General features: G+C 55.1%; 8 protein-coding genes across 8 annotated transcripts; 7 read left to right on the forward strand and 1 right to left on the reverse strand.

Moving 5' to 3' along the window:
- Positions 1 to 1,057: 1,057 nt before the first annotated feature.
- Positions 1,058 to 1,333, forward strand: KRP23_9619 (uncharacterized protein; the record flags this gene model as incomplete). Its single annotated transcript, XM_067895196.1, has 1 exon — positions 1,058 to 1,333. One exon carries the CDS (start codon positions 1,058 to 1,060, stop codon positions 1,331 to 1,333), a length of 276 nt encoding a protein of 91 aa, XP_067742805.1.
- A 551-nt stretch (positions 1,334 to 1,884) lies between these two features.
- On the forward strand, positions 1,885 to 4,340 carry KRP23_9620 (Sulfoquinovosidase; the record flags this gene model as incomplete). The annotated part of the gene is made up of 2 exons (XM_067895197.1): positions 1,885 to 2,047; positions 2,116 to 4,340. The coding sequence occupies 2 exons, from the start codon at positions 1,885 to 1,887 to the stop codon at positions 4,338 to 4,340; spliced, it is 2,388 nt and encodes a 795-aa protein (XP_067742806.1).
- Positions 4,341 to 8,718: 4,378 nt separating this feature from the next.
- On the forward strand, positions 8,719 to 8,994 carry KRP23_9621 (uncharacterized protein; the record flags this gene model as incomplete). The annotated part of the gene is made up of 1 exon (XM_067895198.1): positions 8,719 to 8,994. One exon carries the CDS (start codon positions 8,719 to 8,721, stop codon positions 8,992 to 8,994), a length of 276 nt encoding a protein of 91 aa, XP_067742807.1.
- An 862-nt stretch (positions 8,995 to 9,856) lies between these two features.
- On the forward strand, positions 9,857 to 10,435 carry KRP23_9622 (uncharacterized protein; the record flags this gene model as incomplete). Its single annotated transcript, XM_067895199.1, has 1 exon — positions 9,857 to 10,435. One exon carries the CDS (start codon positions 9,857 to 9,859, stop codon positions 10,433 to 10,435), a length of 579 nt encoding a protein of 192 aa, XP_067742808.1.
- Positions 10,436 to 11,128: 693 nt separating this feature from the next.
- On the forward strand, positions 11,129 to 12,253 carry KRP23_9623 (uncharacterized protein; the record flags this gene model as incomplete). The annotated part of the gene is made up of 1 exon (XM_067895200.1): positions 11,129 to 12,253. The coding sequence occupies one exon, from the start codon at positions 11,129 to 11,131 to the stop codon at positions 12,251 to 12,253; it is 1,125 nt and encodes a 374-aa protein (XP_067742809.1).
- A 105-nt stretch (positions 12,254 to 12,358) lies between these two features.
- KRP23_9624 (uncharacterized protein) lies at positions 12,359 to 12,673 on the reverse strand (the record flags this gene model as incomplete). Its single annotated transcript, XM_067895201.1, has 1 exon — positions 12,359 to 12,673. The coding sequence occupies one exon, from the start codon at positions 12,671 to 12,673 to the stop codon at positions 12,359 to 12,361; it is 315 nt and encodes a 104-aa protein (XP_067742810.1).
- Positions 12,674 to 13,362: 689 nt separating this feature from the next.
- On the forward strand, positions 13,363 to 14,991 carry KRP23_9625 (uncharacterized protein; the record flags this gene model as incomplete). The annotated part of the gene is made up of 1 exon (XM_067895203.1): positions 13,363 to 14,991. One exon carries the CDS (start codon positions 13,363 to 13,365, stop codon positions 14,989 to 14,991), a length of 1,629 nt encoding a protein of 542 aa, XP_067742811.1.
- Positions 14,992 to 15,132: 141 nt separating this feature from the next.
- On the forward strand, positions 15,133 to 18,245 carry KRP23_9626 (Cytoplasmic dynein 2 intermediate chain 1; the record flags this gene model as incomplete). The annotated part of the gene is made up of 5 exons (XM_067895204.1): positions 15,133 to 17,378; positions 17,441 to 17,629; positions 17,694 to 17,856; positions 17,926 to 18,011; positions 18,086 to 18,245. The coding sequence occupies 5 exons, from the start codon at positions 15,133 to 15,135 to the stop codon at positions 18,243 to 18,245; spliced, it is 2,844 nt and encodes a 947-aa protein (XP_067742812.1).
- Between the last annotated feature and the right edge of the window lie 366 nt (positions 18,246 to 18,611).

An 18,611-nucleotide genomic window follows, 5' to 3' on the forward strand; every position in this document is an offset into this window, starting at 1 on the left:
GACGATCGGCGTGGAGGTGGTCTCAAACCCGAGCGTCTTGTTCCTGGATGAACCGACGAGTGGCCTCGATGCTCGCTCAGCACTCATCGTCATGCGCGGCGTGCAGTCGATTGCGCGTACAGGCCGCACGGTGCTGTGCACGATCCACCAGCCCAGCATTTCGATTTTCGAGCTGTTCGACGGACTTCTGCTGCTGCAGAAGGGTGGCTTCACGGCCTACTTCGGCGACTTGGGCGTGGACTCGGTGAAGATGCTCGAGTACTTCGAGTCGATTCCTGGCACGATGGAGATCCGTCCGCAGTACAACCCGGCCACGTACATGCTGGAGGTCATTGGCGCTGGTATCGGTCGCGACGTGAAGGACTACTCGATCGAGTACAAGAACAGCGAGCTCTACAAGTCCAACCGCGAGCGCACGCTGCAGTTGGCGCAGGTGTCGGACGAGTTCGTGCTCCACTCGACACTGAACTACAATCCCATCGCAACGGGTTTCTGGAACCAGTTGTGCGAGCTCACGAAGAAGCAGCAGCTCACGTACTGGCGCAACCCGCAGTACAACTTCATGCGTATGTTCCTGTTCCCACTGTTCGCGATTATCTTCGGCACCACATTCTACCAACTGTCTGCGTCCAGCGTGAAGAAGATCAACTCGCACATCGGTCTCATCTACAACAGCATGGACTTCATCGGCGTGATCAACCTCATGACGGTGCTGGAGGTGACGTGCGCCGAGCGTGCCGTGTTCTACCGCGAGCGCATGTCGAACTACTACGGCCCGCTGCCGTACAGTCTGTCGCTGTGGTTCGCTGAGGTGCCGTACCTGATCGTGGTGATCGTGCTGTTCGTGACGATCGAGTACTGGCTGGTGGGCTGGAGTGACAACGCGGGCGACTTCTTCTTCTTCATGTTCGTGTTCTACCTGTACACGTCGGCGTGCACGTACGTGGGGCAGTGGATGTCTGCGTTGATGCCAAACGAGAAGGTGGCGAATGTGGCGGTGGGTGCTTTGTCGTGCTTGTTCAATTTGTTCTCGGGCTACTTGCTGCCGCGTACGTCGATGAAGGCGGGCTACAAGTGGTTCCAGTACCTCATGCCATCAAGCTACTCGCTACCAGCGCTAGTAGGCGTGCAGTTCGGGTACAACCAGGACGTGATCGCCGTGACGGCGAACAACGTCACCAAGCAGATGACAGTATCCGATTACATCGCAAATACCTACGACTTCCGTCCGGACAACAGGTACAACTACATGGGTGGGCTTCTTGTTATCTGGATCGTGCTCCAGGTGGCCATCTACCTGACATTTAAGTACGTGAGTCACCTCAAGAGATAAGCCCCCTGCTGGGGGAGAGCTCACGATGGTAAAGCACTATGTGAATTTCGTCCAAGGAAGCGAGAAGATCAATTAGCGCTTACCATGTTGCACGAGTCTTATACTTGAATACACTTGCATTTTATCACTTCCCAAGCGTAGATTTTCCTTTGTGATGAATCAGTACTTCATGCCAATTGACTTTCTATTGTGCCGTGCACCAGCAGCAGGCGATCACGGTGAGGGGCGAAGTCAAGGCCTGAAGCTTTGACATCATCTTCGTCAACGTAAGCATGCACTGTCCATGCCGAGGACGGTCTCCGATCCACCTTCCCGCCACTTCCACCTATACATTTGGGTTTAACAAATGATCGAGCCCGCTCACTCTTCACGCGCTCACTTCCAGCACACTGATTGGTGTGGCCTCCAACCAACCGGGGCTAATGCACTGAGACGTCAAGAGAAGGAAAACACGGACCAGCTCTTGCTTTGTCTGGGTAGGACCGCCGCAACGCCTAGCGAAATCTTCAACACAAGTGTCATTCTTCAATTCTCCACCAAGCTACCGTACCATGCGGGTGAACTGGAAGACTACCGCGATCCTCACTACGCTGGCCTTGCTGCAACTTGCTGCTGCTGACCAGTATCCGCTGGGAAAATCCTTCACGGTGACTGTCGACACCGACGCGACGTCCGTCGAGGTGGTGAACAGCGTCGGCGACCAAGTCTGGAAGTGTGAGTAGCTACTGGACGGTAGCGCTAGCCGGATACTGTCACTTACGAGCCTTGGTTGTTGCAAGCAGCCGCCTCGGACCGCGCCTTCGTATCGGCGTCGACGGGGCTCACGACCATCACCCAGTCCTCGGGCAACTTTGAGCTGAGCAGCGAGAACGTCGCAGCACCAGCTCAAAACGTCACCATCGGCCAGGTATCCTCCGGCTCCGATAGTGTGGAGATCGCTGGCACCTTCGGTGATGTCAATTGGTCGTGGTTACTGTCCTTCTCTGTGGATACGGACGACTCGCAGACACTGCGTTTCAATGCAAGTGTCGATGGAGCGGACGTGGCCAATGTGTACCTGGCGTACGAGTCCCCACGCGACGAAGCCTTCTTCGGGCTGGGCGAGCAGACCGGTATCGGTAACCTCCGTGGCTGGCGTGTACCCGTTTGGACACGCGAAGGTGGTGCTGGCCGAGGCGAGGAGCCGATCACTTCTGTCCTCAACGCGAACCCTTCCGTTGCTGGAACGTTTGCTGGCGGATCGTTGCTGACGACGTACACGGCAGTGGCATCGCTGACTTCATCTCTGGGCCGGTGGATTGTCCTTGATGGGACCAACTACGCACTGTTCAACCTTGCAAGTAACGAAACTTCCGCGTTCGAGGACACCGCCGCAGGATACCTGGCTGGAGATATCGTCGAGGGTGACCACTCCAACTCCTCCTCGACGACAGTTGAGATCCAGTACGAAGGCTCAACGATCAGTGGCTGGCTTGGCCGAGTCACCGAGGGCAACCTGCTGCTTGGCGCTACTGGAGAGCTGACCAAGGTCACCGGGCGGCAGCCGGAGCTACCCGACTGGGCTAATGATGGTGCAATTCTGGGCATCCAAGGCGGTCAGGACTTCGTCGAGGGCGTCATCCAAGACGCGCTGAACGCGAGTTTGCCACTGGCAGGCGTCTGGCTGCAAGATTGGTCTGGAACGCGGCTGCAAGCGGGGGCATACGGCATTGACGTTCATCGGCTCTGGTGGAATTGGGAGCCCGACACGACGCTGTACCCTTCGTGGGCCGAGTGGGTACCGCACCTCCGCACCGACTACAATGTGCGCACCTTGAGCTACATCAACACCTTCCTGGCTAACGTCACCACCAAGAGCACGGGTTACAACACCAGTTTCTACGATATCGCCAAGAGTGAGGGGCGCTTCGTGACCAACACCTCTGCAGGAAACGACAGTGTCTGGACCATTACGAGTGGTGTCGGCATCGACGCAGGCATCCTGGATTTGTCTTCCCAGTCCACTATCGACTGGTTCAAGGACCTGGTGAAGCAGCAGTACTATTCCGTGCCGATCTCGGGCATGATGCAGGACTTCGGTGAGTATCTCGCCGTCGATGACTCGGTGAGTCTTTCACACGGCACAATCAGCCCACGCGAGTTCCACAACGCCTACCCAACTGTATGGGCGACGCTGCTCCGCGAAGTCGTCGAAGAGCTTGGATTGGCAAGCGAAACCATCGGCTTCCACCGTAGCGCTGGCACTTTCTCGGCAACGCACACCAATCTCTTCTGGGTCGGGGACCAGAACATCGACGAGACTCGCGAGGACGGCTTGCGTGCTGCGGTGAGCAGTGCGCTTCACGTCGGGGCTTCTGGCTTCGCCCATACGCACTCGGACGTGGGCGGATACACGAATATCTTGTCCTCCATCGGCAACTTTACTCGAAGTGCTGCCCTGCTTGGTCGCTGGGGCGAGCTCAGCGCCTTCAGCGACGCCGTCTTCCGGACGCACGAGGGGAACATCCCCCAGGTGAATGCGCAGGCTTACACGAACACGACGACATTGGCCTACCACGCTTACAACACGCGTTTGTTCCGCAGTCTCAAGAAGTATCGCCTGGCCCTGCAAGCTGAATACCAGGAGTTTGGGTGGCCAGTGCTCCGCCACCCGATCGTGTATTCTCCAAACGACACGATTGCTCGCACCGTCATCGATGAGAGCTTTTGGGTGGGAGAAGCGCTGTATGTGGCACCAGTGTACGAAGTGAGAGCCACCTCACTGGAGGTGTACCTCCCGCCCATTGAGCTCGACAGCGACGGAACCCGCATCAACGACACGAGTATCACGTACAAGCACCTCTGGAGTGGCAAGGAATTTGAGACCGGACAGACTGTCACGGTTGATTCGTCTTGGGGCCAGCCAGGTGTGTTCGTGCGCTGGCCTGCGACTGCAGAGGAGGAAGTACAGCTGCAGGAGCTCTGGAATTTCGTCGAGTCGGAGAAGACGACAGTTTTGACTGCATGAGGGGGGAAGTGAGGCTTTAGCGAGCGTATCGCCTAGGTTTCATCTGTATTTCGAATGAGCACGGCAAGCATAGTAAATAATGCACCGACGGAAGAAGGGCTTACTCGATACTAATACATGACTATCGGACAAGGTTCTGTAATACATGTAGTATTATACATGTATTAATACATTGCAAATCTACGAAGCACTGAAGCGTCATTTCATCCAATCAGATACCGTTTTCAGTTTCACAAATGTCGATCATTAGGAATTCTTCACACCCCGAGGATTGCAGCGTTCTCGTCCCGAGCCCTGCGTGCCTCTCACCCAGTGAGTGGCCGGTGGCTTAAACGGGGTCAACCTTGCTTGATGGCTCCCAATCTATCTCCGGGTGAGCTATTTCGACACCGCCAAGTGAGGGTGGTTTCATGCGACTATGGCTTCTGATGGACCTAAGTTGGTTCTCTGCATCGCATCCGTTTTGAGCTGTCGCGAGTGCAGTGGAGCTACTAGTGCTAGAATCGATTCAAGCAGCGAAGAGCGACAGTGCGCAAAGAAGTCGGTGGCAGCATCAACGCTGGAACTTGGCTGAGATCTTCGAGGGTAAGTCAGCATGAGTCTGCTGCTGCCGGAGACTGAGAGCACCGCGCCTGCGGAGGAAGTGCCGGTCCCCGATGTGTACCGTTCTCTCAGCTTTCGCAGCCTGCAGGAGCCGTACAGCCACTCCAGACATGATACCATGGGCAGTCGCTACAGCACGCTGGATGCAGACACGCTGGAGGTCATGCTCAACGGGGGTCTCGAGCGCTTCTACAAGAAGTACAAGCACCTATCGCGCAAGATCAATCTGCAGCTGCCCACACCCGAGGTGCGCTTCCAAGACCTGTCCTTCGCGGTTGATGTTCCAGCCACTGCTGGGAGTCACAACACTGTTGGATCGCTCCTGGGGAAAATCCTCACGCCATGGAAGAGACCCCCGATGGCAGTGAAGCACGCACTGCATCCGATGACCGGGATCATCAAGCCAGGCTCCATGACGCTGATCCTAGCGAACCCCGGCGCGGGTAAGTCGACGTTCCTCAAGGCGCTGGCTGGCAAACTACGCGGTAGCTCGAAGAAGGAGGTCGGCGGTGAAATCCTGTACTCCGGTCTGCGAGGGGAAGAAATCGATCTGGTCAAGCTCGTCGGACTCGTTGATCAGGTGGACAACCACATCCCCACACTCACTGTGCGTGAGACCTTCCGGTTCGCGGACATGTGCGTGAATGGCCGTCCAGAGGACCAGCATGAAGACATGCGTGAGATTGCGGCACTGCGCACGGAGCTGTTTCTGCAGATTTTGGGTCTGGAGAGCTGCGCGGACACGGTGGTGGGCAACGCTTTGCTACGAGGTGTGAGCGGTGGCGAACGCAAACGCGTGACGGTGGGCGAGGTGCTGGTGGGTGGCCAGAGCTTCTTCTTGTGTGACGAGATCTCGACGGGACTGGATAGTGCCGCCACGTTCGACATCATCAAGGCGCTTCGCACGTGGTGCAAGACGCTGGGCGGGTCGGTCATCGTAGCGCTGTTGCAGCCGACGCCCGAGGTCGTAGAGCAGTTCGACGACATTTTGATGATCCATGAGGGCCACATGGTGTATCACGGACCAAGAATTGACATCCTGGATTACTTTCGAGACCGAGGCTTTACATGCCCACCGCGTGTGGATCCTGCTGACTTTTTGATCGAAATTACATCGGGTCGTGGGCAGCGGTATGCGAATGGGACTGTGGAGCCGAAGTTCCTTCCTGCCACGGCCAAAGATTTTAACAAACTGTTTACTCAGTCGAACATCTATAAGAAAACGACGGATGCGATCGCCAAGGGCTTCAACGAGCACCAGTTCGAGAGCGCTGAGGACTACAAGAAGGCACAGAGCGTCGTCAACCTGACTCGCTCAAAAGATAGATCAGAGTTCGGGCTGGCCTTCGTTCCGAGCACCATTCTGCTGCTACACCGGCAGAAGCTGATCTGGCTGCGTGACCCACCGCTCCTCTGGGGGAAATTGATCGAGGCATTGCTCATTGGCCTAGTGCTTGGAATGATCTACTATGAGGTGAGCTCGGCGTACTATTTGCGCATGATTTTCTTCAGCATCGCGTTGTTCCAGCGCCAGGCGTGGCAGCAGATCACGATCTCGTTCCAGTTGCGTAAAGTGTTCTACAAGCAGCGTCCGCGCAACTTCTTCCGTACGACGTCCTACGCCATTGCGGAGAGCATCGTGCAGATTCCGGTGAACCTTGCTGTATCGTTCATCCTGGGCACCTTTTTCTACTTCATGAGCGGACTCACAAGGACGTTCGAGAAGTACATCGTGTTTTTCCTGGTGCTCGTGTGCTTTCAACATGCTATCAGTGCGTACATGACGCTTTTGAGTGCATTGTCGCCAAGCATCACTGTCGGCCAGGCCTTAGCTTCGATCTCTGTTAGCTTCTTCTTGCTCTTCTCGGGTAACATCATCCTGGCGGACCTGATCCCGGACTACTGGATCTGGATGTACTGGTTCAACCCACTGGCGTGGGCACTGCGGAGCAACATGCTCTCAGAGTTCTCCAGCGACCGGTACACTGCTGCGCAGAGCAAGAAGTTCCTGGACAGCTTCTCAATTTCTCAGGGCACAGAGTACATTTGGTTCGGCGTCGGGATTCTGCTGGCGTACTACCTCCTTTTCACTATGCTGAACGGAATGGCGCTGCACTTCATCCGGTACGAGAAGTACAAGGGTGTGACAGTGAAGGCAGCCATGGGCGACGCAGATAAGGACGGAGACGTGTATGTAGAAGTCAACACACCAGGAGCATCAAGCGTGGCTGGCCAGGAGAGAAAAGTTGGAGGTCTATCATTCACGCCGTCCAACCTGTGCATCAAGGACCTGGAATACTTCGTGACGCTGCCGTCGGGTGAGGAGAAGCAGTTGTTGTGTGGCATCACGGCCCACTTCGAGCCCGGTCGCATGGTGGCACTCATGGGCGCGACGGGTGCTGGTAAGACGACGCTCATGGACGTGATCGCCGGCCGCAAGACGGGCGGCCGCATCGTGGGCGACATCATCGTGAACGGCGAGCCGAAGAACCCTGCGAACTTCAGCCGCATCACTGCGTACTGCGAGCAGATGGATATCCACTCGGAGGCCGCAACGATCTACGAAGCCTTGGTGTTCTCTGCCAATTTGCGTCTTCCACCAACGTTCACGAAAGAGGAGCGCATGAACCTGGTGCTCGAGACTTTGGATCTACTAGAACTTACAACGATCTCGGGAGAAATGGTAGGCAATTTGTCTGTGGAGCAGAAGAAACGCGTGACGATCGGCGTGGAGGTGGTGGCGAACCCAAGCATCTTGTTCCTGGATGAGCCGACCAGCGGTTTGGACGCGCGTTCGGCACTGATCGTGATGCGCGGCGTGCAGTCGATTGCGCGTACGGGCCGTACGGTGCTGTGCACGATCCACCAGCCTAGCATCTCGATTTTTGAGCTGTTCGATGGCTTACTACTACTTCAGCGTGGCGGCTTCACGGCCTACTTTGGAGACTTGGGCGTGGACTCGGTGAAGATGCTCGAGTACTTTGCTTCGATTCCTGGCACGATGGAGATTCATCCTCAGTACAACCCGGCCACGTACATGCTGGAGGTCATTGGCGCTGGTATCGGTCGCGACGTGAAGGACTACTCGATCGAGTACAAGAACAGCGAGCTCTACAAGTCCAACCGCGAGCGCACGCTGCAGTTGGCGCAGGTGTCGGACGAGTTCGTGCGCCACTCGACGTTGAACTACAACCCGATCGCAACAGGCTTTGCCAACCAGCTCGGTCAGCTTGCCAAGAAGCAGCAGCTCACGTACTGGCGCAACCCGCAGTACAACTTCATGCGTATGTTCTTGTTCCCACTATTCGCGATTATCTTCGGCACCACCTTTTACCAACTATCTACGGCCAGCGTGAAGAAGATCAACTCGCACATCGGTCTCATCTACAACAGCATGGACTTCATCGGCGTGATCAACCTCATGACGGTGCTGGAGGTGACGTGCGCCGAGCGTGCCGTGTTCTACCGCGAGCGCATGTCGAACTACTACGGCCCGCTGCCGTACAGTCTGTCGCTGTGGTTCGCTGAGGTGCCGTACCTGATCGTGGTGATCGTGCTGTTCGTGACGATCGAGTACTGGCTGGTGGGCTGGAATGACAACGCAGAAGATTTCTTCTTCTTCATGTTTATCTTCTACCTGTACACGTCGGCGTGCACGTACGTGGGGCAGTGGATGTCTGCGTTGATGCCGAACGAGAAGGTGGCGAACGTGGCAGTGGGCGCCTTGTCGTGCCTGTTCAACTTGTTCTCGGGCTTCCTCCTACCACGGACAGCTATGAAGCCTGGCTACAAGTGGTTCCAGTACCTGATGCCTTCCTACTACTCGTTGTCGGCACTGGCCGGAATTCAGTTCGGAGATAAGCAAGACATTATCGCTGTGCCAGTCAAGGGTGTCCCGACAAACATGACTGTGGCTGCCTACATCAAGAAGACGTACGACTTCCACCCTGAGCGCAAGTATGACTTCATGGCGGGGCTGCTGGTGATCTGGGTTGTTCTCCAGCTTGCTATCTATCTCACGTTCAAGTACGTGAGCCACCTCAAGAGGTAAGGCCGTCGCGATTATCGACATGATACGCGAGAAACTTTACAGAGCGCACTGAAGACATTTTCACCGTCGATGAACGAATATACTTTACTTAACCTTACACTTAACTTCTCGTCCACTTGATAATAACGCTTCAGCTCTGTGGCCGTGGGCTCATTCCCCCGTTCATAGAATTCACGACTCAGTTGCATCGTCATGACGAGTGAGGCGCACTAACAGAGCCGCTTGCCGTAATCGGGGCACTTGCAGGTTGTAGACAGCTTGTAGTCCAGCCTGCTCGCAACAGCCACCCCAACATTTTCGCCATCTTTGATGCGTGGCAATCTCAAACATCAACAGTGGAAGCGCTTCAGCCATTTTCAAGTTGCTTTCGCCCCGCGACTCGGTTATCATGCGGCGACCTTGGCAGCCGAAGTCGAAGCACACCGCCTCAAGAATCGAGACTGGATGCGAAAGGCGAGGCAGCGTCGCCGTCGGGACCAACAGAAAATGAGGTCGATCGTCCAGTAGCTTGAAGGTGAGTACGCCGAACTGTACCAGTGGTCGTCCAGCACAGCTCAAGACACGAATTCGATCGTACAGAGCAGCACGGGAAGCCAGGAACAGAGCTACGCCGAAGCTCTCGCTGTAGCAAAGCGACTTGCAACTCGACATGCTGAGCGAAGGCCAAGCCGAGACAGAGCTTGGATTCCGTCCGCTGACCCAATCGGATCTGACAAGGATCAGTGAGGATAATAAGCGTGAAAGTCACCACGTCGAGGCTCGATTGCTCCTCTCGTCAGCGACTGAAAGCGTGACCGATACATGCACACGTCGAACGCAAGCTTTTGGCTGGGAGATCGTACAGCGAGTCAATAACAGCGCGATGGAGCTCGTCTTCACCAAGAAGTTGACGGGACTCAACGTGCTCGAGGTCATGCACAAAACCTGGTTCAACAACTTGGAGCTGGAAAAGTTCAGGAAGGTAAAGGCGGAGACACATCGGCTGCAGGTTCTCCAACGACTAAGCTCGGACGCGTTTGTTTTCGTTCGCGATGTTGCGTCACCCAGCAAGATCGCAATTTTCCGGTCAGTCTTCGTTCGCTTCGTGGTGGAAGATACCAGGGAATTGCTGGTGAACACTTTCGGTGCCGACAAAAGCCCTGAGACTCACACCGGCAAAGGCTACGTCTTGGGCACGCACAGCGTGAGGGCGGACCAAGCTCACCACTTTTCCGAGGAAGAATTGTCCGGAAAGCTGGCCTGGGCCAACCTCGCTCTGTCCATCGGTGTATTTGACGTCGTCGATTCAAGCACAGGTGAAACGAATCAGTACGTGCGTTGGGCAGGCCGAACCGACTACTGCAGCGAGGAGCACGCTCAACGCAACGCCTCGGATACTCTGCAGAGTTTATTGCGCTGGGAGATGTTTGTGATCGCACCAGCGCTAAGTCACTTAGCCTAGACTAAAAGTTATCGTTTGAAAGCTACTACGTGGGGGAGGTCGCCACAGATGCTTCGCTTCAGAAGCTCGTCGACGATGCATCGACGTTGCACGTCGGTTAGGTTGGACATGACAAAAGTAGCTGGTGTTGGGGGTGCTTGGTGTGGAAGTCGTATAATGAGAGTGTCGGAGCCACTGCACACAAGAGGCCGTAAAGTTTCAACGGCTTGGTTCTCAGGGCCAATCAAAGTATCAACCGATAGCTGAGATTCAGACGCAGATTAATATCCAATCAGATAGCGTTTACGACGCTCAGAGAGCTCACAATGATTATTCTTTTTGTCTCATTGTTTCCATCATTTTCAACCAGAGGTAGTAATCCTTTGTAGTAACGGCTTCTGCTCCAAGGCCGTCGTCAACAGTGATCGCGTGGTTGCAACTGGCAACAATGCTCGTAGCGCTATGGACACCCGTCCGTCTGCAACTTGTAATCGTACCAATACCAATTGCCACGCGGCTCGTTGTCTCGGCTCAGAGATCTCATTTAGCTTGATCGTCATCAATTATCTGTGGTCCAGTCTTTTGTCACCGGGATTCCTTACCAAGACGTGGTCGGATTCATTTTTGGTTTAGCCTTTCATAGCGGCGATGGTGCGAGCTCAAACCCCAAGCTCAGACCAGCTTGAGTCTCGCCGCTTGAAGAATCGTGAGTACATGCGTAAAGTTCGACAACGCCAACGACGGCAACTGCAGGAGATGGAGAGCACGGTTCAGCAGCTCGAGGGGCAGTATGGCGAGCTGTGCCAACAAGCGACAAGAGCGGCACAGCACGCCGAAGTAATAGCGCACGAGCGGCCCGAGGGCCAGGATCAAGACTACACCGAAGTGGTGATGATAACGAAGCGCCTTGGTGCCGAAAAGTTACTGTTGCAGACTGCGCTCAAGCAAAAAGCTGAGTGGCGGCGTCAGTTCCAGCGGATCCTGGACTTCGAGGCCAGCAGCGTAACCTCAACACCGGGATTTCAGGCTACTTTCAACTTTCAACTTGACAGTGTGGATGAAGCTGAGGCTGCAGAGGTCTTCGGTTTCCATCCACTAACGGAATGGGACTTTACACGGACTCTTTTGGACAACAAGCAGGACATTCGCTTCGTTGCAGCTCGACTTCTTCAAGCGTCAGAATTTGACGAGATGAACGGTACGCGCACGCACCGGATGCAAGCGTTTGGTTGGGACATCGTGCAACGTGTGGAAGGGAGCGTCATGGAGTTCGTGTTCACCAAAAACTTCGTGGGGCTTGATGTACTGGATATCTTGCAGAAAACGTGGGTGAACAACATGCAACTGGCCGAGTTCAAGAAGATCAAGGCTGAGACACGATGTTTGCGAGTGCTCCAGCAGGTGAATCCGAACGCATTTGTGTTTGTCCGCGACGTCGGTTCTCCAAGCGAAATCTCCATCTTCCGCTCCGTGTTCACGCGCTTCTTGGTCGAGTCTACTGCACAAGTTCATCCGTTTGACTCGGATGAAGACTTGACTGGCACGGGCTACGTTTTAGGCACACAAAGTGTAGACACCCATTGTCCTCAGCACCCGACGGAAGAAGAATCGAGCGGAAAGGTGGCTTGGGCCGACCTCACATTGTCGATCGAGGCCCTCGATGTGGTTAACCCCAGCACAGGAGAGACGTTCCAGCACATTCGGTGGATAGGACGCACAGACTACTGCAGTGAAGAACACGCTCTACGTGACGCCGCAGATACGCTGCAGAGCATGCTGCGATGGGAGATGCTGATGGTGGCCCCGGCACTCAACTTGGTGTCACTGTCTCAACACTGAACGGAGCTAAGGACTAGGCTTCCAATATACTCTGCCCTCGACGGCATCAACTTGTTCAGTTGGTAAAATTATGTTTTAAGAAAAAAGCTCTTTCGGCTGCAACTTTTACATGAGGCTGCACCACTCGTTGCCATAGACGCTGGCGTTGTTGAGCTCTCCGCAGTTGCGGCATCTCCAGCTCGTGCAGCCCGCAGGGAGAGGGTATGGGGCCGCGCATTTGTTGCACAGAGCGTTGCCTTGCGCATCGCGTCGGATGTTGGCATTGTTGGGCACCACGCGCGTATGGACGGCGGCGACTGGGACGCTGCCGGGGGCTGCGGGAACTGCGGTGACGATGGGCCGCCCGTAGGCGTCCACCTGCACGGGTTGGCCTGCGACGGGCGGGTAGTCGACGGTCTTCTGCGGTTTCTTGGGGTCCATTGTTGCTTTCCGTGGGAAGTCTGATAATGAGTGGGAAGCCAATGGGAAGCGGGGTTTCTTAAGTATTGCTGGATTTTTTATTGAGTTGGTTCATTTGTTTTAATAATATTACGGATAGACTAGAGGGATTGGCCAATTTTTAGCTACATGTAGGACTCAGTAAGAGGGCATGAATCTTACTTACATCACTGCCACGAAGTGGTTACTTTTTATCTACGAGAACTTTTCGCTTTTGCAGTCGTCCACAGCGCATCTGACTCGCCTGTTTCACAGTCCGGCAAGAGTGTCAGTCGGAATACAGCGTCGGACAAACACTCAGTCTAAGATCGAGGTATGGCAATGACGGGTATTCTCCGCCCGTGGGGCGATAACCAGTAAAGAGGGGGCATGCCAGGAGTGAATCAATTGAATTCTAAGTGGGTTGAGCGTCGGATATCGCCGGTCTTAATCCATGCTTCGATCCGGCGCGCGGCTGAATGAACCAGCGTTGTTCTTGATGCGGTAGTCCCGGCAAACAACGTCCAAAATTATTCCTGAAACTCTGGATACTGCAGTTCACGAAAATTGAAACCATTTTTGAAGCGGGTTGTGATTGGCTGCTCACATTATCATCCAATCGCCACTCAGTTGCAGAAACGTCCACTTTGTGCAGCCACTCTCCCATTTGCAATCTAAAGGTCCGAGATCCCATGAGCTCCACGACCCCGAGCGCCATGACTCTCCATGAGCTCAATATGAGCCATGCCAAGCCTAAATCCAAGCCCAAGAGGAAGAAATCGGCGACTAGACCCCTCAAAAGCCGCGGCTGGGGGCCCTTCCAGTCCGTCCTAAGAGAACGATCGGTGGACTTCAATTTAACGCTGGACGTGCAAAACCTACAGCAGGAAATACAGGACCTAACGACACTACGCGACATCCTGAGCACCAGGACGACTCTACGTCGCCATTCACCCGAGGGCTCCCTTTTCCACGTGGTGAAGGAGTATTTTCAGGTTTTTAGGACGGGCTGGGCCATCCAGGAAACGGGACACAAGAGGCTTTTAGGAGAACAGGACCAACGCGCCTTTCTGCATAGCGTCATGGACCCAGAGTTGGACGTGGGCAATGGGTTACGTGGTCCTGACGTCGTGGCCGAGCAGATCATCATGTACTCGACGTTCATCAAGTTCATCCACGTGACTCTCACGTCCTACGACATTGTAGTGGCTGAGGACTCGGTGATTATTCGGACGCAGGCCAAACTGCGGTTTCAGGTGCTGAGGAAGACCATCGAGATGATCTTCCCTCACGTCATCGGGGATGAGTGTCTCGTGGCGCAGCTTGTCGGCCAGGAGGTGGAGCCCTCGATCGGCATCACCTTTTACTTCAATGAGCAGGGGAAGTGCTGCAAGTACGAGTCCGAGGTGGACTTCGTCGAGGCCTTTGCGGGCATCGTGAAAGACCCGAGGAAACTCGACATGCTCATGGGACGAGCGCTGATCGCCGACAACTGCATGATCGGGCTGATAGACGAGCCGCTGGAGCCGCAAAGACGCTGGACGCTCAGAAACGCTCTGGGGGACGAGCGGGTTGAGGAAGTGAACGAGATGCAACACGAACCTGCCGCTGCAGTCGGTCGACCACAGTTGAGCACGCGGCGTGATGAACAGGATGAATATGACAGGTTTGTCAACGATTACTATCTCGTGTTCGCGAAAGGATACCGACCACAAAAGCACAGCCAGGCTGACTTCGTCGCGCAGGCGTTTGTGCCTAGAAGAGTTCAGGATTTACAGGACGGGGGCAGCTATGTGTTCAAGAGATGGCAAGCACTAAGCGAGTGCTTCGGCGTGCTCGAATTCCGGCAAACCAGTTCGATGCCGGTTCAGTACGACGACGAGGATACGTGCTCCATTGGCTCGACAGCTAGTTATGCGTTGCGAATCACGCCCAACACCCTCGAGGCGGTGTTTCCCCACGTGCTGGGTAACAGGCAGCTGGTCGACACTCTCGTGGGCAGTGCGCTCATTGTGCCATCGCAGCTCGTCTTCTCGATCGAAATGGCCAGTGGCCGGATCTCTCGCATTGTTGAGCGCATGGATTTCGCTGCGGCCATGGCGCCGTTGGTCCGAAGCCAAGAAGAGCTATCCTTCGTGATGTCACAGGCGCTGCTTTCGCTCGACGGCGTGAGCTGCCACAGCCCCAAGTCGGTTTGTCCTATTCCTCCTCCACGAACCCATCAAGAAGAAACGTGCGAGAACTCGAACGGTGATGCAACACCCGAGAAGCGTGCGGCCAACCTGCGCACGATGAACTTGGCCGACATCCTAACAACGTAAGAGTAGAAAAAGTAAATGCATTTGCATCTGTAGATTGAACTGCGGGACGTGTCAAGTGTGACGTTTCCGGCGGCAACGTCGTTTGGACGTGAACCGACGCAGATATCCTCCGTCAGCTCCGGATCAAGAGTAGTTGGGAGCATGTCGGAGCCAAAGGGTCCGCCGTCGATGGGCGACGCAGCTCCGGCCAAGAAGGCGAGCAAGAAGAGCTCCAGCAGGCCTTCCCAGCCAGCTCCTGCGTCTCAGCCAGTTGTACAGGCTCCACTTGCAGCGTCTGCATCTCCCGTTGGTGCAGCGCCCCAAGTGCCTCGCATCCCGCTGTCCGAGCCCAAGCCTGACGCTGACGCCAAGCGAAAATCGTCGAAAAAGCGCACGTCGCGTGCTGGTGAAGCTCAAAGACCAACGTCGAGAGAATCGACGCCACCCGGACCCGCAGTTCCGTCGCCAGGTCCTGATGCAGTGTCAGCCGCCGATGCTGCCGCTGCAGCCAAGCAGAAAGAAGACGCTGAGCGTGAAAAGCAAGCGAGAAGAGAAGCCAAGAAGCAGCGCGTCAAGGAGGTCGAAGACGCCAGACGGCGAGAAGATCTGGCCAAGCAGGCGCTGGAAGAAGCCCGACGTCTCGAGGAACAAAAGCGGCGTGAGGCGCGTCAAAAGCAGCAGGTGGAGGCCTTAAACGCCAATGCAGAAGAGTGCCAGGAGGATGCAGGTGAAGACTACGATGATGAAGGGTTTGAAAACTACGACGAAGACTTTGAACAGGAAGAAGTGAGCCAGCCGAAGTCGACACCACTCCCGGTAGTAGGAGCAAAGGCAAGCTCCAAGAGTCGAGGTGGCAGCTCAAATGCGGCCGCTGATGAGGCTGAGCTGAAGCGGATTCAGCAGGCAATGCAGGCCGAGACTAAAGGTTTGTTGTCTGCGTCTTCGCGGCCTTCAAGCTCAGCAGAAGTGGAGGCCCAAGGGAGTAAGCCGAATAGCAGAGGCGAAGAGCCATCGTCTGCTCCTAGACCATCGACGTCGATTGCATCCTCGATTGCCGGCTTGAAGCAGTCACTCGATCCACGCGCAAAACGCGCCAAAGAGATCCTTGAGCGTCGGAAGTTCGACGTGGAGAAGGTCTTGTTGTTCCAGCAGAATCCCGTCAGCGAGCAAGACAAGGTTTTGCACCGCCTAAGACGGGGGCTGGTGAAGCAGGCGTTTGTCCAAACGAGTGACGGCGCGAGATCTCTAGGCACACAGACGAAAGCTCCGGAAGCTCATGATAAAAGCATGCACTTTCCTGACGACATCGGCATTGACACGGATTCAAGCTCGACTGGTATCACGGCAGGAGACAACAATGAGGACGCAGGCACTTCTTCGTCCTCGACACGATTCTTCAAGTTTTTGGAGCATGCTGCCTATGTCTGCGAGACGTTGGCCGTCGAGAATGTGATGGCATCAGAAACGGAGGTGCAAGGGAACCAAGCAGACGCCACGCGCACAGAAGATGAAGGAAAGGAAGGCGAAGAACGAGACACAAGAAGGCGCTATCAACTGTCAAAGAGCTCTAAGCTGGACAAGAAGTTGGTGTTTCCCAGCAAAAAACTTGAAGCTCTTAGCTCTCTCGAGCAGATTCTGCAAGGTCGCGACCTCGTCGCTATACGATTTTCTCCGTCGGTATCCAGTACGTTTTTGAGCTGCTACGGAGCCGCCCTCGAGATCAGCGGTGGCAACCAACAGCAAGAAACAGCGCGATTGCTCAAGGACAAGACACTCTCATGCGTCTGGGACGTGAATCTGCCAAACCGTCCGCTGCATCTGTTGAAGAGCGAAGGTGTAGCGGCCACAGCCTGCCTCAGTCCATCGCGAGACCTGTTTGTGGTTGTTGGAACGGAAGATGGTACAATTCACGTCTGGGATCTCCGACCGCAATCGATGATGCAGTCGTCGAGTTTGATGGTTGACGGCCTCGCAGCTTGTACACCCGCTTACTCTACGTGTGGCATGAACTATCGTGCTCCAGAGCAACACACGTCTACGATTGTGGCGTTGGAACCAATCGACCGGAGCAAAGGTGGCGGCGACAATGGAGGAACGTTCCAGTTTGCGTCCATGGATGACCGCGGCGTCTTGATTATCTGGAGCCTGATCGAGTTCGACTCTGCGGACGAAGCGTTAGTCACTGACAAGTGCGTACAGATCGGGGGGAACGTGAAAATGGTCATGAACACTCGCATCGACATGCAGCAGCAGTACCTAACACCGTCCGTGGCGCCTAAACAACCTCAACGCAGAGGATCCAAGACAAGCGTTCTCCCGCTTTCCCCTACTCCCGTCTCCACTCCACCACTAGCTCACGTTGGCCCTGCTGTTGCTGTTCTCAAGTACTTCCCACACGACCCCAACCAGTACGTACTGCAGTGAACTTGCCTTCATTCACTACACTAATCTTTGATGTTGGGTTTGCCAGGTTTGTCGTCGGAACTCGGTCGGGTCAGCTCGTTCGAGGCCACCGCTTTGAGAAAGCATCTTCTCGAATGCTGTACCAGCGCGAGCAAGGACTGTCGACCACGGATGCCTCAATCGGTGTCGTGTGTATCGACTTCCACCCTTTCGAGCCTGAGTATTTCCTCGTCGGCTACGAAGACGGGAGCATCTGGTACGCTAGACGGCTGTCCCCATTTCTACCAGCTTAAGTCTCTAACGTGTTCGTTGTGATGCAGCTTGTACCATGTCAATGTGTCTCTGTGTCTCACGTCATGGGAGGAAGTAGCATTCGGCGTGAGTGTCTGCGCCGCGGCGTGGTCGCCGTCGCGTCCTGCTGTCTTTTATGCGTCCTTCTCTAACGGTAGTGTCCTGGTTTGGGACCTATTGGAGTGCACTAACGTACGAACTTCACTACGTTAGAAGAACCGTTAGTTGGAGCAGCATCTCACAACTCTGCTGTTGGTATAGGGACCGACGCTTTCACACGAACTGGATGCGCTGAAGGACATTTCTCCAGTTGAATTGGCTTCGTCGTTGTATCCGTTGGCGCTGTCGTAAGTGATTCTGGCGTACAGCTGACGAAGCAGATTGGTACTCATCCTTGCTCGAATTCTTTGCTTTTATGCAGGTCGGAGAAGATGCGAACGTCGCGGCCTGCTGTAGCCTGGCGGATCGATCCTGCTGTCTCGCCCTTCCAGTTTACTATACAAGAGCTTGGCCCAGAGTTCACTGTTCGGACTGCCATGGAGCAACAAACGGTGGCCAAGGTGCTAACATGTATCCTTTGAAGGTGACTTGTTGTGGCAGGGGTTAATGGTAGCCTGCAGGAACTGGGGGCATCAATAGCAGTTGAAGCATACAGAGAGGGTTCTGTGGTGTTGGTTGCCTATGTTGCGCTTGTGCCTGCCGTGTAGGAGCTTGAAGATGCAGCAGACCACGCGCTTTCTCGGAGGAGTCTCGCGTAAACTCCGTCACGGAACTGGAGCAGCTCGGAGTGGGTGCCTTGGTCGACGACTTGTCCGTTCTCAACAAGGTAGATCACGTCTGCGTTCCTGACTGTGGCAGATTCTGCTGGGTGAGCTGCGATCACAGTCGTGCGACGCACTCGCTGAGCGACGATGGTGTCCAGCGCTTGTTGGACTGCGAGCTTCTCT

This window comes from Phytophthora ramorum (genome assembly GCF_020800215.1).
Source record: "Phytophthora ramorum isolate Pr-102 chromosome Unknown Phyram_PR-102_s0008, whole genome shotgun sequence".
NCBI classification, from domain to species: Eukaryota; Oomycota; class Peronosporomycetes; order Peronosporales; family Peronosporaceae; genus Phytophthora; species Phytophthora ramorum.